Source organism: Cicer arietinum, chromosome 3 (genome assembly GCF_000331145.2).
Source record: "Cicer arietinum cultivar CDC Frontier isolate Library 1 chromosome 3, Cicar.CDCFrontier_v2.0, whole genome shotgun sequence".
Taxonomy (NCBI): domain Eukaryota; kingdom Viridiplantae; phylum Streptophyta; class Magnoliopsida; order Fabales; family Fabaceae; genus Cicer; species Cicer arietinum.
Window position 1 is genome coordinate 68,563,039 of NC_021162.2, and position 16,751 is coordinate 68,579,789.

General features: G+C 32.8%; 4 protein-coding genes across 8 annotated transcripts; 1 reads left to right on the forward strand and 3 right to left on the reverse strand.

The window, feature by feature from the left end:
• Positions 1–932: 932 nt before the first annotated feature.
• Positions 933–9,973, reverse strand: LOC101507890 (pre-mRNA-splicing factor ATP-dependent RNA helicase DEAH10). Of its 5 annotated transcripts, none has more exons than XR_003471838.2 (14): positions 9,572–9,973; positions 9,293–9,339; positions 9,119–9,199; positions 8,762–8,978; positions 8,018–8,438; positions 7,530–7,733; positions 6,076–6,236; positions 4,827–5,012; positions 3,020–3,251; positions 2,546–2,745; positions 2,313–2,447; positions 1,875–2,085; positions 1,256–1,374; positions 933–1,167 (listed from the first exon to the last, which is right to left on the reverse strand). XR_003471838.2 is itself a non-coding variant. In XM_004493620.4 (13 exons), the coding sequence occupies exons 1-12, from the start codon at positions 9,646–9,648 to the stop codon at positions 1,902–1,904; spliced, it is 2,145 nt and encodes a 714-aa protein (XP_004493677.1). In that variant the 5' UTR covers positions 9,649–9,973; the 3' UTR covers positions 933–1,374; positions 1,875–1,901. The 5 variants fall into 5 exon arrangements, 3 of the variants coding, with proteins under 3 accessions (XP_004493677.1, XP_004493676.1, XP_027188284.1); XR_189579.4 differs by having other exon boundaries at positions 1,256–1,394; XM_004493620.4 differs by having other exon boundaries at positions 933–1,374.
• On the reverse strand, positions 9,856–11,874 carry LOC140919846 (pre-mRNA-splicing factor ATP-dependent RNA helicase DEAH10-like). The gene is made up of 6 exons (XM_073366520.1): positions 11,467–11,874; positions 11,188–11,234; positions 11,014–11,094; positions 10,657–10,873; positions 10,009–10,333; positions 9,856–9,903 (listed from the first exon to the last, which is right to left on the reverse strand). The coding sequence occupies exons 1-6, from the start codon at positions 11,541–11,543 to the stop codon at positions 9,856–9,858; spliced, it is 795 nt and encodes a 264-aa protein (XP_073222621.1). The 5' UTR covers positions 11,544–11,874.
• A 1,207-nt stretch (positions 11,875–13,081) lies between these two features.
• Positions 13,082–14,615, forward strand: LOC101509912 (uncharacterized). Its single transcript, XM_004493627.4, has 3 exons — positions 13,082–13,416; positions 13,486–13,627; positions 14,272–14,615. Exons 1-3 carry the CDS (start codon positions 13,124–13,126, stop codon positions 14,347–14,349), a joined length of 513 nt encoding a protein of 170 aa, XP_004493684.1. The 5' UTR covers positions 13,082–13,123; the 3' UTR covers positions 14,350–14,615.
• A 724-nt stretch (positions 14,616–15,339) lies between these two features.
• Positions 15,340–16,523, reverse strand: LOC101510231 (uncharacterized). The gene has a single exon (XM_004493628.4). It carries the CDS (start codon positions 16,372–16,374, stop codon positions 15,457–15,459), a length of 918 nt encoding a protein of 305 aa, XP_004493685.1. The 5' UTR covers positions 16,375–16,523; the 3' UTR covers positions 15,340–15,456.
• Between the last annotated feature and the right edge of the window lie 228 nt (positions 16,524–16,751).

Genomic DNA, 16,751 nt, shown 5'->3' on the forward strand with positions numbered 1-16,751 from the left:
TTCTACTAAATATCACTACTAATAAAAAAAATTATAATTGAATTAAGAAATTGGTACATGCAACACCAATTTCCCTTCATCATTTATAAAGCAGTATTGATTTCTCACTTGCATGAAATTGAAAATATAAAACAATGGTAGTTTGATATTTAATAAAAAATTTGTGGTAGAGAAAAATAAAATAAAAAAGCCACTATTTCTTGTTTAGGTTAATCAATTTATGATTTCAAAGTGAACTCACAAATATGATTCACTGAAAGTAAATTATGACTATTTTATGAATATAGTTTTTATTTCAAGTGTTTGAAATTTTAAATAATCAAATATTCAAATGTCTATGTGCTTGAATTTTTGGAAATAAATTATTTTTTCTTAAAATTTAAATTATTTTTATAATAATGAGTTGACAATTGATTCAAACAAACTTATTTGTCACCAAATTAAATTGGTCTATTAATGTTTTTTTATGACAAAAGAGTTATGGGTTTATGAGTAGTGTAAACAATTTCCGTTAAAATTGTTTACACTAATTCACTATTAGAGTAAAATTAATTTATACAATGTATCAAACTGAACTAGTGCACTACCTTTTTTCTCATGAATCAAACTGAACTTAGAAAATTAAACTCCCCTTATGTTTATTACAAACAAAGCAAATATAATAACTGTTTATAAACAACAAAAAATTTGCCTTGGATTTAATTTTTATATATACACTAAGAGTGTAAATTTTTTTTCGGTAATAATAAATCACAGCCATATAATATTAAAAAATGTTTTGATTCGTATAATGATCACTTTTAAAATAATGACCATACGTAGTTATAATATATTAATAATATAAAATATTTTATCCACAAATTTAAACTCTTAATAATACTTTATTTGTAAATAAAATACTTAAAAATCGTGTATAATTAAAAATAGTAATATAGAGAAGAGTACAAAATGCATTAAAACATCAAATTTAAGAGATTTTTTTATATTACATTTACAACAAATTTGCCCAAACACATCATCTATTTCATTATGACTCATCAGGGTCAAGGGTCAAGGTATATTGAATAAAGTTATACTATTTCATAGTTTGTGTGCAAAATTCCCATCGCTGCAATGAGGTTCTCAACTGTAAGATGTCCTTCCACCAATGAATCTCAGAAGCCGATGCTGCCCAAGAAAAAATCAAGAAAAAATAAGTAGCAAAAATCCATCTCCAAGATGTGCCTGTCATTGTTGGATTCAGTGGTATCATCACCTCTTAGACATCAATGGTTACAAAATACCACAGACATGCCTCTTTAAATTGTCATCACTAAAACCATTCTGCAACCTCTATAAACTAGTCGCTGGACATTATCTGAAGCTTTATCTGATCTGTTCCACCACATAAACACCTTCCAATTAAAAAAAAGTATATTTCAGCCTTAATTTTACGGAGAAAGAAGAGAGTATATTTTTGCAATAATTACAGCCAGAAATTAATGATTCTGTCCTGCAGGATTCTTTTCGAGGTGCAGGGAGACTAACTCATGCAACTATATTATGTTTCATAAGAAGACTTTGATGAAAGGAAATTTGAATGTTCATGAGAAATATGCAAAATGCAAAACCATTACATTACTGCAAGGTAATCAGATTATTACTAGATTTGCATGAGAAATGAGGAGTGAATATCTATTACAATTTCGCCCCTCCCACCCCCAAAAGAATATATGTAAGATGAATTTTCTTTTGCATTCAGATCGATAATGAAGACAGTAATGAAATTATGGAACGCAAAATCAAATTTGCACATAATAAGTGAATAAAATTACTCAACAGGATGAAGCACAAAAATAAAAATATATCAAAATAAGAACAATAATCTTAATTACCTGTTTACTAGTGGCATCATCAACTACTTAGTTCTGCATAGCATAAAACTGAGGAGCAAGTTCGGTTAACCATAGGTAGTCAACTCTGGTTAAATTACGGACATACTTGTTATTAGTTTGGATCAGTTCATTAAATATTATGCACTCTGGTTTTTTCCGGAACAATACAGAAGAAGGGTGGATCTGCACCACCTGACCACTTGCCAATGCCCTGTTATGTGATGAAGCAATAAGAGACTTTTTATAGAACTTTTTATACCATAAGATTGTATATACTATATACATGTAAGGATTCCAATTAGCAAATCATAATACCGATAATGAATTTCAAAACTAAACAATGTTTTCTTGAGTGGTGTATGACTTTGCTACATAAGGAATCGATGGCAGGCCGATCTGATGGGCCTGCCGAAGAACTTCTAAAGCTTAATTGGATACCTGTAGGTTCCATCTGGCTGCTTCACAGCTGCATTGAGGAAAAAGGAAGCAACAAGGCATCTGCGAAATTGAAGCATATCATCTCCACAAGAAGCAAGACTCAGACCCATTTGTTCAGCATGTCCTTTAATCTGCCTGCAACAGGTGATTCAGAAATGAGAATGCATAAAATGATTATAGTATATTATAGGTCATAGACACCTTGAAGTATAGTTTAGGCACAATAAAACTACCTGTGAATGTCACGAGCATGTCTAAGAGAACGGCTATTAATAAAATTTTCTTTGCACCATTTTCTCAAAACCTTTTCGCTTTTCATTTTATTCATTTCCATCGTTCTCTTCTCCAATAAATCATTAGCTGCTCTATACACATTAATCAAAGTGATGTGGTCTCCCTCTGGACTTCCAAAGCATTTAGTTGCAGTTCTTGCCTGACCATAAATCGGAGAAGCACTATAAATTAGTATAGAGAAGGAAGACAGACTAATTGAGATAAAGACTAGAACCTTCCAACGGTCATTACCAATCACATATATTTAAACCATCCTATGATATTTAGAAATATTTTGTTAAATAGTCAATTTAGCAATAGAGTGGCATAGTACGTAATCATTGATTCAGGTCCGTATTTATGTTTCACTATAAAACCAAAATAGAATAATATAATATAACAAACAAATTATAATCAAAATTCACTCTTCAAACCTCTTCATACTTGTCGCGCGGAGTATAAAAAATGGATTCCACAGAAAGCATTGCCACAGTTATCAACATCTCTTCCAAGCAATTAAACTGACTAGCTAAAATAAGAGCTTTGGAATAAACAGGGTCCAAGGGCAGTCGTGCCATTTGACGTCCAACTGGATCAGATAGTTGACAGTCATCTGTTAAAGCACCTAATAAAAATAGCTGCTCCAATGATTTTATAATAGCTGCCCTGTTCAAACATGTGACAGGTACAAGCTTTGAGTAATATGTAGCCTGGTAATATACTTCCCAAAAATAAAGTAATAAACAGAAACACTAAAACAAAAGGTTAATTTAGCTCTAGAGTACAATGCATGAAACAACATCAAACAGAATCAATTAGAAGTTTCATCAAATATTTGAACTCACTACTAGTAACTGATGCAGAGTGTTAACAATATAGAGAATTATAAAGAAGAGAAAGAACAAAGGACTGCTAGGATTCCATTAGAATATCAAATCTTATGAATTCAAGAGTTACAAAGAGAATATATAGTAAAACATAACAAGGCTAGACTACCCTTAGCCTAAAAATATAAAAAGCTTAACGGCATGTTATCTAACATCTAAAAGCCCAATAGCATATATTATCTAACACAGAGTAATAGATCTCTAAATCCTTTGTGCACCAGTAAGTCGAGCGGAGGTGTTTATTAATGAATGTACTCAAAGTTGTCAGGATTGGGATCTTGACTAAGATTGGGAGGGGTGAAGCAAGATCGCAACTAGGATTGGAAGATCCTACTCAAATAATTATGTGGGATCCTACTCATAGAGATTTATCTTTATAGAATATAGATACATTTTAAGGTGCAAGTTCTTGGTCCAAGCAAGGTTTGATTAGGTGTTGTCTATGTATTCTTCTTAGATACTTCATCGGTGTACGAATATTCCTAAAAGCATTTTAGCATTAATGTTATATATACGGCCTTTTTATTGATCTTAGGTTATTTATCAATATCAATGCAAATGTTGTGCCTTTCTTAATCTTTCTGTATATGAATAGAATATAGTCACACTTACTCCTCAATCATTTTACTTTTCAAGGCAAAGAAAAATTGAAATGAAACACATACACTTAATATTCAATTAAAATTTTATCTCTAGGTATAGATCACATTACAACAAAAAGAAATCAAAGGCTAATGAAAGGATCTATATAAGTTGAAGGAATCATCTTGGTAAAGGGATAATAGCATCTTCCCAAGTGACTTCAAAATCGTTCTAGAAGTTACACAGACATTCAAAATAAAAAGCTTTCGGCACAAGTATTTATTAAAAAGGTTTAATTATTCTGCAGATCCCTATTGTTGCATTGAATTTTTCAAATAGGTTCATATGGATTAATTATTCTGCAGATCCCAGAGTCACCATAGTATACTACTAAAAAATATTAAAAGGCCCCTACTCCCTGATGTCTGTTAGGTTTTGCTAAACTATAAGGACATATTTGAAAATTAAGACGAAGTATAGGGACCTATTCAGTTGTGCTATCTCCCAAAACCCTTAGCTTATCTAAGTTTTCAAATTGATCCTTATATTTAGCAAGAGGCTCAGGGTCTTAATAGCACTTGGCCCTCGTTCAAAAATCTTTAAAAGCATAGAGACAGTTTGAACTTTTTTGAAGCATAGGAACCTATTTAAGAACAAAGTGAAACTTTAAGAATCTACACAGTAATTTAGTCTTAAAAATATAAGCAACCAGAATTTTTCCACAAATACGCACTGTAGGGATATCAAGCCAAAATTTTGAAAAGGTTCTCACCTTGAAGGTTTCTCAATGAAATCGAACCCTAATATGTCATCAACACCCAAAGCCTTAAGCTGCAAAATGACATTAGAAAGGTTGCAACGCTTAATTTCCGGCATTGTAGAATCCTCAAGTTTCTCAAATTCATTTTCTGGATATAGACGAAAGCATTTTCCAGGTCCTTCACGCCCTGCACGCCCACTGTTACAAAAACGTAAATAATTCATTTGCACTACTCTTCTAGCAAAATCCCATTAAATATATTACTTTAATAGCTAAGCTTAACTACATATGTATCATACCAGTCATTATAACAAAGATATGATTTAAAAAATAAGATAAACATAAATTATAATTCTAGATGTGCTTCCTGAACATATATACAAGAGACAATGTCATGGTGCATGCTTCTTGTAGATAGATACTGCAGTTTTGGTTGGAGAGTCAATAGAAGAAATAAATGAAAAGTTAAAAAATAAGGCGACAAGCCTAGGAAACACAGGACTTCGGCTTAAGTAGGAGTAAAATAAAATATATGGAATGTGAATTTAGCAAGAATGCACAAATTATAACTTAAGAGGCGATCCTTGAAGAACATATAATATCACAAGTCTCATGTTTTAAGTACCCCGAGTCCATTGTACATAACATAGTGACAGAGAAATAGAGAGATGTCAACAACATGCTCCAAGCAGGGTGGATGAAATGGAGAAATGGATGTTTTGGGTATGATTTATGATACCAAAATACCACTCAGATATAAAGAAAATTTAATCACACAACTATAAAACCTGCAATATTGTATGGGGAAAACGTTGGGTGATTAAGAGTAAACAAGAAAGTAAAATTGGTGTCAAATAAATGAGAAAGTTAAGATGGATGAGTATACACACGTCGATATGAATAATAAGCCGATGGTTAAAGGCAGAGGGAGTTATGGCGTCATTTAATTCATATAGCCGACCCCAATTAGTGTGTCAGTTGTTGTTATGACTCGGCATGGGTAAAAATAAAAAGAAATATGTACTAGACATATTGATGCTAGATTCATATCTCAAAAGTATTTGTTAAGAAAATACATGTTTTTTAGGAAAACTAAAGATATCCAACTATCCATTACCTAACTGAACATGAAATGAGAAAGAAAGTCGTCCTCAGTTAAACTTGGCCAAACTTACTTCATTTTCATTAAATTAACTAAATTAACTCAAACATCAATTGAACATCAAACATCAAAAAACTGAAATATAATCGTGCACCATACCTTCTTTGCAAAGCCTGGGACTTGGATGTAGGTACTACAATCAAAGATTCCATGCCTTTCCCGGGGTCATAGGAACGTGCTTTTACAAGTCCAGGATCAATTACATACTTGATTCCAGGAATTGTTACTGATGTCTCAGCAATATTGGTTGCCAAAATCACCTGACAAAACAACAAAATGCCAAGTTGAATACAATTTAAGACGATGATTACTTGATATGATAAATATTAGAGTTACTTAAAATACGCATAAGCTCACACTACAGGCTTGATTGGTGTTATTGTTATACATAAGCTCAAATTAAATAGGTGAGACTCAAGTATGGAAAATAATATGGTCCTAGCAGACACTGTTATTGTATATCCATGTACTACATATATAGGGATTATTCCTAGTTCAGATGGCATAGTTCCTAAAGGAACAAAGTTGGTCGAGTCCAATAAAACATCAATATCCATGTACTACTTTATGACAATAGATGGCAATAGTTAAAAACCCTTTATGACAATTATGATCATACGATGCTGCTTTGGACTAAAGGAAAATTGTAGAAAATATACATAAACACTGGTAGAGGCATTTGTGTAAGTATGACAATAGAAAAATTTATTACGAATAGTACATTAAAATCAAACTGATTCACTGATAGAAGCAGCAAAGGACAATCTTCAAAGAAAAAATTATGTTAGTACTGAAATTGATATCAAATGTATTGGATCACAATGGCAATGTTGTCACGTGATAGAGATTAGAGGTAAGATGGAGTCTGCTACCTTCAATCATAAATCATGAATGGAAAGGGAAGATGCTACGTATTAATGAAGTTATAAGAAGAGGAGCAGGGGACAGGACAGGAAATAGGAAATAGATTGTATTTGAATAACTAACCAAGGAGAGGCAGGAAGAGGGAGTTACAAATAAGTGTAGAACTAGAAAGTAGTGAGATTATGGGAGTTGTAGAAATTGGAAGTTACAGGTGCTTGAAACCCAAGGGTGCTGTATCCACCACAGCAATATACTGGCCAGGGGTGTAGATTGTTATCAATTCAAGAACCATTCTTTTGAATTTTTATTTTTCCTATCTTCCTCTCTAATTCTGATACCAGTTTTAACAGAAGATGATCATTATACACGTCATATGTGTCCAAGAGAACTTCCGGTGATGAAACTTGCATATAAAAGAATAAGCACGATCATATCTTCTAAACACGTTGAGACACTAAATGAGGCAACCAGGAACCAGCAATTACTTTAAATTAGCATGATCAGATGAAACAGAGTGCTTCAAGAGAATTAATAAAATTAAAACAGGAAATGTCAACTGTTTAAAGTTTAAAATTAAAACAAAATTACGAAAGCTAAGTTAAATTTATTTTCCGGTTTTTTCTATTGAATTCTATGCAGAGTCCTTCAATAATTGAACACAAGATTAAATGCTTAGAGCTACAGGATACCTTGCGAAATTCAGATGGAGCTGGTGCAAAGGCTCGCATTTGCTGCTCAGATGGAAGAGCTGCAAATATAGGCACAACTAGAAGCTTCCGACTTCCTTCAGGTATCTTTGTAAGTCGCTCATTGATAAGCCTTTCAACAGCTTCAATCTCTTCTTGCCCAGTAAGAAATACTAGTATATCACCAGGGGCCTCCCCTAAATGAACCTATAACATAGAAAATATACAACTTTAAGTGACAATGATATCAACTTTATTTCTCAGTCATCACTACAGTGTTATCATATATATATATAAGCAGAAATATGCCTGAATGACTGATGCAATGCGCAAACATTAATGAAAAATGAGATATGCACGAGGAATGAAACAATATATCATTGCATGCATAAATGGAACCACTGTCCCCAGACTGATATGCATTAGGATATAAAGATCTCTTAAAATAAAATAAATTTCAATAAATTACATGGACTGGTTAAACAAATTACCTGGAAAATCGTTATCAAGGCAGCATCTAGATAGTCAGTTTCTGCATGGCGAGTATAAAATATATCCACAGGGAACTGTCTCCCTTGGATGTGAACAGCTTTAGCACCACCAAAGTACTCAGAAAAAGTGCGAGCATCAAGACTTGCAGACATGATGATTAATTTCAACGGAGAACTCTTATCGCGGTGGTCTTTCTTAAGAAAATTGCCATTCTGACCATTGTCTTTATCCAATGACATGAAACCATTCACATTCTTGTCCCCATTATTAAGGTGCCGACCATCGCTGGTAGAATTTGACCGAGCAAGTTGGACATTTTTTAGCAAGCCCATCAAGACATCAGTGTGGACGGTTCTCTCGTGCGCTTCATCAACAATTATAACAGAATACTTAGAAAGATAAGGATCCAGCAATGCTTCCCTGTAAACACAAATATAAAAAATGCTTATGAAATCTTCCATAAGAAAAATTGTACTGGTAAACCATGAAAAACAGGAAATTGTAATTGGAAACCTCCTTAACTGTTTCAAAAGTTCAAATCATATAAACCATCTTAAACCCATATCAATGACAGGAAAGGGGATGTTACTCACCTATCATCTAATACAATTGACTCAAAAAAATTTATATAATATCTTTTGTAGTTTGACATCAAGAACGGAATTAAAAAAAAAAAAAACAATTATTGTATCATGTCTTGATAGGAAATAGTCGCAGTAATCTAAGATATGCAAAAGTTGTACCTCAGGAGCAATCCATCTGTCATATATTTGATCCTTGTTGAGTTGGAAGTAGAATCATCAAATCTAACAGAGTATCCAACCTTTTGGCCCAAATCAACACCACATTCATCAGCAACTCGTTTGGCCACAGTGACAGCTGCAACACGTCTAGGCTGAGTTATGCCAACAACTTTTCCTTCGCGGCAAAATCCAGCATCAAATAAAAACTGCGGAATCTCTACACAGTACAATACAATAGACATAAACACAGTGAAACCCTCTATCTCTAAAAAGCCCTTTTTACTTTCTTCTTAAAAAACTAAATTATAAATAATACAATGATAATCACATTGATTAGAAGGATAAGATGTAACCTACGTGTGGTTTTTCCACTTCCAGTTTCACCAACAATAATCAAAATATCATTCTTCCGAACCTCTTCAATTAGTCTCTTCTCAACTACAACGGAAACAATGCCAAAAGTTACATATTGTGAAAGTGGAAGTAAGAACATGAAAGACAAGAAAAAAAAACTCAAAAAAAAAACAATACCCGAAGCAATAGGAAGAGACTTCTTCTGTTGTGCAATATTTTGTCTCCTGTAATAAAATTAACAGATTGAAATCAAACCAACAAGCTTAAACCCTATTCCAAATTTTGCCCCTTTTCTCCTAACACTTCAGGTGATTCTAAATATGAATTAAAAAGGCATAAAGTTTTATATTCCAACAATTTATAAACATGATTGTTGTTCCGCAATTGGCTTTGGAGAAAGGAATGAAATTTGATGTGAATTAGGAGAAGTAATAGCAGGTAGAGGAATGGTTTTACCTATTCCGATTTGCATTGGAGGACTTGTCATTGCCATTAGCAGTGGGTTGGTGACTTCTACGAGCCACCGAAGGCATTGGAGATGGTACTAAAACTTGAGATTTGATATTCAGGTGCTGTGAGTTGTTTCTTTCTGAGTTGAAAGAGGAAGAAGAAAGTGAGTGATAGAGAGAGAGAGGGTTTGTAATTAGTTTCTTTAACAGTATGTTTGTTACGACTCCAGCACTGTTGGTGCATATACTCTCGGTAGCGGAGGAGGGGTGAACGGTGATACGAAGGGATAGTTAGGTGAAGCGGTGGTGATGATGACGGAGACGGCGGTGCCGTGGACTCTGCAAAAGTGTGGGGAACCGTGGAGGGAGGAGGGCGAATAGGTTAGGAATAAATAAATTTAGTATTTAAATTATATTATATATTATAGTGGTGGTGCTTCTCACTTCTTTAGCACCACCAAAGTACTCAGAAAAAGTGCGAGCATCAAGACTTGCAGACATGATGATTAATTTCAACGGAGAACTCTTATCGCGGTGGTCTTTCTTAAGAAAATTGCCATTCTGACCATTGTCTTTATCCAATGACATGAAACCATTCACATTCTTGTCCCCATTATTAAGGTGCCGACCATCGCTGGTAGAATTTGACCGAGCAAGTTGGACATTTTTTAGCAAGCCCATCAAGACATCAGTGTGGACGGTTCTCTCGTGCGCTTCATCAACAATTATAACAGAATACTTAGAAAGATAAGGATCCAGCAATGCTTCCCTGTAAACACAAATATAAAAAATGCTTATGAAATCTTCCATAAGAAAAATTGTACTGGTAAACCATGAAAAACAGGAAATTGTAATTGGAAACCTCCTTAACTGTTTCAAAAGTTCAAATCATATAAACCATCTTAAACCCATATCAATGACAGGAAAGGGGATGTTACTCACCTATCATCTAATACAATTGACTCAAAAAAATTTATATAATATCTTTTGTAGTTTGACATCAAGAACGGAATTAAAAAAAAAAAAAACAATTATTGTATCATGTCTTGATAGGAAATAGTCGCAGTAATCTAAGATATGCAAAAGTTGTACCTCAGGAGCAATCCATCTGTCATATATTTGATCCTTGTTGAGTTGGAAGTAGAATCATCAAATCTAACAGAGTATCCAACCTTTTGGCCCAAATCAACACCACATTCATCAGCAACTCGTTTGGCCACAGTGACAGCTGCAACACGTCTAGGCTGAGTTATGCCAACAACTTTTCCTTCGCGGCAAAATCCAGCATCAAATAAAAACTGCGGAATCTCTACACAGTACAATACAATAGACATAAACACAGTGAAACCCTCTATCTCTAAAAAGCCCTTTTTACTTTCTTCTTAAAAAACTAAATTATAAATAATACAATGATAATCACATTGATTAGAAGGATAAGATGTAACCTACGTGTGGTTTTTCCACTTCCAGTTTCACCAACAATAATCAAAATATCATTCTTCCGAACCTCTTCAATTAGTCTCTTCTCAACTACAACGGAAACAATGCCAAAAGTTACATATTGTGAAAGTGGAAGTAAGAACATGAAAGACAAGAAAAAAAAACTCAAAAAAAAAACAATACCCGAAGCAATAGGAAGAGACTTCTTCTGTTGTGCAATATTTTGTCTCCTGTAATAAAATTAACAGATTGAAATCAAACCAACAAGCTTAAACCCTATTCCAAATTTTGCCCCTTTTCTCCTAACACTTCAGGTGATTCTAAATATGAATTAAAAAGGCATAAAGTTTTATATTCCAACAATTTATAAACATGATTGTTGTTCCGCAATTGGCTTTGGAGAAAGGAATGAAATTTGATGTGAATTAGGAGAAGTAATAGCAGGTAGAGGAATGGTTTTACCTATTCCGATTTGCATTGGAGGACTTGTCATTGCCATTAGCAGTGGGTTGGTGACTTCTACGAGCCACCGAAGGCATTGGAGATGGTACTAAAACTTGAGATTTGATATTCAGGTGCTGTGAGTTGTTTCTTTCTGAGTTGAAAGAGGAAGAAGAAAGTGAGTGATAGAGAGAGAGAGGGTTTGTAATTAGTTTCTTTAACAGTATGTTTGTTACGACTCCAGCACTGTTGGTGCATATACTCTCGGTAGCGGAGGAGGGGTGAACGGTGATACGAAGGGATAGTTAGGTGAAGCGGTGGTGATGATGACGGAGACGGCGGTGCCGTGGACTCTGCAAAAGTGTGGGGAACCGTGGAGGGAGGAGGGCGAATAGGTTAGGAATAAATAAATTTAGTATTTAAATTATATTATATATTATAGTGGTGGTGCTTCTCACTTTATTATTTATATTCAAAAAGAGTATGATCAAAATATCCACCATTATTTTTACACTTTATTATTTTTATTTTAAATGAGTTAAATATCAATAAGTGGAGATAATTTATTTTTTTATTTTAGACAAAACTGCACGATAGTACTTTAATTTAATTTGAAAAACCTTTAAACAAATTATTTATTTATTTTAAATAAAAGATAATTTATTTTAAATAAAAGATATAATTTATCTTCCAATCCTACGTTTGATATTTAGTATTTTTTCCTCTCTAAAACTAAAAAATATGATATTATTTTGAAATACAATTCTTTGTTAATTTATACATCTAAATAGTTTAACACTGAAATTTACCTATTATAGAGAAAAAATAATTTTTTTAGCAAGACAAAAATAATTATATTAAATAAACATTCCAAACACAAGAAAATACGTTTAAACTAAAATTTATAATTTTTCTATTGAATAAAAAAAAAACAAACCGAAAATACAAATATTGAACTATTTTAAGAAGATGCAAAATAAATGTACATGCACTTCAAAGTTGAGAACACAATTAATTATACTTCACAGCAAAATATTTTTAAATATAATTTGATCGTTCTCTATGTTAAAAGTTTAATTTGTTCAATAATAAAGAGAAAGATCTCTTGTATTTGGTGTAGATATAAGTGACTCAAATTAAATGTCTTTTTAGTTATCATTTTAGCAATATTTTACAAGACAAATTGTTGTCATCTCTTTTCTTTTGAATTATAGCATTCTATGATCTTATTTTAAAACATAAATGTCATTTTGACTAATATTTAAGATAGTAAATCGTTTTACTAAAAAACAAAAAAATTTGGGTTACCTTAAAAAAAATGTAATTTTAATTTTAAAATATTTTAGTAATAGATATTATCCATAAAAATATAAAATTAGTAAAAGAATTTAGTCAATTTCTCAATAATAATACATAAACATCAATTTTGCACTCGTGTAATATTTGATTAATTACATGTAATTAATTAATTAAGTAGACAATAAATTCAAACCATAGTTGAAACTATAATTAATAAAATTAAACGATTATTTATAATTTTAAAATGTAATATAAACTAATTATATTATAAATTTCACTAATCTAGTGTGCTAGGAAAAAGTAGGTTTTTTTTTTGAAGTATTTAAGGGTATGAACAATTTTATGATTTCAAAAGAAAAGATAATAATTGTCTGTTAAAATGACGACGGTTCCTGTATTAGCGGTGCCAATTTCTGTCCTTCTCCGACGACCTTGTTCTCCTCTTCTATGTCTAACAACTCAGTCTCACAACCATCATTTCTGCAATCCCATTTTCTCAAATTCGTCAAACAAGAAAATAACCGTAGTAGTGTTTGGTGTGAATCCCAGTAACTCAAGACAAGAAAATCCTCTCTTCTTGGACGAAAACAATACGGTGGTCGATGACATGGATGGTTACCTCAATAACCTATCACTTGAATACGACTCTGTCTGGGACACCAAACCCTCATGGTTCGTTATCATTATCACTTCAAATTTTCCATTTTTTCAACTAAATTAATTATATTTTATATTGATTAGGTGTCAACCTTGGACAATAACGCTAACAGGGGCGTCAATTATTGCCATTACATGGTTAATTTTCCACTCTATTATAGTCACTTCAGCCACATCCTTACTCATATGCGCGTGGTGGTACATCTTTCTATATTCTTATCCTAAGGTATTTTTATTCACTTTCCAATCTATTTTCGACCAATAATTATGACTGCAAAAGCTGATAACTATTATTAGTAATTGCATTTTTGGAAAGTTATTAGCTGATTTGAGTAAAGTGGACACACTCCGATTGTTCTGGACTTTAGTATTTAAACACAACCCCGGCCGGGCATTGCATTGTACAAAAATTACAACAGTCATTGTGTTGTTGCAAACATAAGCACAATTTGCTCAACCAATGTGTTAAGAGTGTCATAATTAGTTAGTTAATGAGGTAGTTATGACTATTGTGTATAAATAGGGAGCTTATGGAGTTAGAGAGGTCATTTATTGAATATTGTAAAGTTGCAGCTAATAGAGTAGTAACTCTGCTGTGAAGGGAAATTGATGGTTTTCGGTGTAGAGATTTCTTTCCTAGTTCTTAATAAAAACATAATTTCTTTAGAATCCAATTCTTGGATTTCTAATGGATGTTGTGTGTTTATTTATTTGTTTACTATACAGCTGAGTTTGCTGTTTTAACATTAGCAATCTGAGAGTAGGTTCTGCTGCAATTACATTCAATTGAAACACAGCAAAGAAATAAGCAAAATTATTGATCTTTAAGTTAAATGTACACAATGGGCAATATTTCTTGTTCACTGTCAGGCATATTCAGCGATGATTGCTGAGCGCAGAGAAAGGATTACAGATGGTGTTGAAGACACATTTGGTTGTATGAAGTAGCAGTGATTTCAGTTATTCCCCCACTCTTCACTTGTACCCATCTTTCTTTTTGTTTGTCTCACACCTTGCCTCTACTTGTATTTTCATATTTACTTTAGTTAACACAATACTAGCTGTTAATACCTTTATTCACAATATTACTGCTGTAATTTAGCTTGGAAATCATATGGTGAAGTGTAGGTCTTTTGACAATTAACACTTCTCTCTCACCCTATGTATATTATTATATCTGATGCAGTAAAAATCACTGCAGTCAACAAATTCAACTGCTAGAAGAATATTCCGACTTTGCATTTAAAATATAATTAGATAAAGTGTATTTAAAATCTAATTAGATAAAGTTAAAATATAACCAGAGAATTTAGATGAACAATTTAGTCCGGGCTTGAATTCGATATTTCATAATTGTGTGTGTTTGTTTTTGGTAGTATTTGTCACTCTGTCTGCACACACAAAAATTACTACTAAAAGCAAAAAAAGTGGGAAGCTTTTCAAAGTAAAGCATAAACTTGCAAAAAAAGGTTAGAATCAGTCAAACAATTTATTGTAGAGTCCACCGCCATTATGATTGTTCAGTCTCACGCCATCAATAGAGTGGAAGGCTAAATCATTTCTAAGCACTTTCATTCTTCAATGTACTACTGTATTGAGGGAAAATTGTTGAAAACTATTGAGAATGGAGTCCCCTCCAAAGAAACACTAGAGATTTTTCTTGCAATTATGATAGGAATATCACGTTATCTCTTTGAAAAATTAAATCTGTTATAGCTAGAGTTTTTTGAACAAAATAGAGTTAGAATTTATTTCAAAGACTTTATTTACTCAAGACATCCACCCTAAATATTTAACTATGAACTACTGGAACAGAATCTGTTTTACGCCTTTGCATGAATAGAACAGAAGGTCCTTCTTGTTTAGAAAATGCAAACAGAAATCAGAATGTGCTAATAGAAAAGGCTAATATAGAGCTTGTATATATACACAATGGAATCAAAGAAAATAATAGCATTTTCATGTAATGTGATCACATAATTGTTGAAAACTGTAGCTATCAATCAAATCAATATAACTTCATCACTCAATAATAAGATTCAACTCTTGTATTAGCTACTCATTTTTCCAAGCATACAAAATGAGGGAAAATCCAAGACCTTGCAACTGAGAATCTCTGAATTGCTGAGAATAAGCCCAGTTAAGAACAGAAGGGTCATAAACAGATTGACCTGACCACATCTTCTCAGCAGCTAAAATGCAAGTTTGGAACATAAAAACTGCATTTCCCATAGTATTTCCAAAGAGCCAATTATGCACATCCCAAAACACTTCCACTGGAAAACCATCCACCAAAATAGTTTGATTCCCACGAAACTTCCATTTCAGCTGCTTCACCTGCATCACCATCTTGCTATCAATTATAATCACAAGACATGGATCATTAGTCCCAACATATGTGTCACACTCAATTCTTACATCATGCACTTTACCCTTGTGACAAAATTGAGCCTTTACACAGTAAAATCTCTTGCCAAAAATGTGTTCCCTCTTTGCAATAAAAATGGCATCAGATTTAACACTAACACTGTCACGATCAATCTTCTTGCATGCTTCCTTTTTCAGATCCCCTAAAAGCAACACCATCTTTTTGTTGAACAAAACAACTAAATAATACCCTTCTAATGGTTCTGGGCCAGAACCAAATTTAGCATAGCTCAAATCCCAAAGTATAACAATTTTACTAGATTCAACTTCCAAATTCTTACACCCTTTTCTTTTTGAGAACAACCATGGTTTTATATCAACCTTACAAATGCAATGATTACCCAATTCATCAATTCCAATACTCAAGCCTTGACCCATCAAATTTTTTGTCCATGAAACAGTAATCAAGCATGAACGGCCTCTTAATTTACACTGATAGATACAAGTAACCACATTTTGTGATCCTCTTGTGGTACTACTTGAAGAGGATGATAAATTTGCAACCTGAACACCATTTTCTCCAAAACAAGAAGGAAACTCCTTCATGACGGAACCAGAAGCAAATTATCTAAACTTGTTAAATAACTGATCTTTATCAGTTTATCTGATGAATAAAAGGTGACTTTGATTCTAGGTGAACCCAACAAGGAACCATGGGTGAAATTCTTCAATGTCAGCTGCAAAAGACTTCATTTTTTCATCTGTTTCTCCATTTTTCTTCAGAATGGGATGCTAAAATAGAGAGAGAGAGAGAGAGAGATTGCTAAAGTAATAAAGAAACACAAATGTGTAATTTTAAAATTGTAGGGAACAAAAAGGAAGAGTAAGTAAAAGGGAAGTTGCTTTTAGCACATGGGGTAGAAAGAAAAGCTAAGGAATGGATAAAGTGTAGAGAGAGTGGAGAAAATTGGTCTAAGCATGAA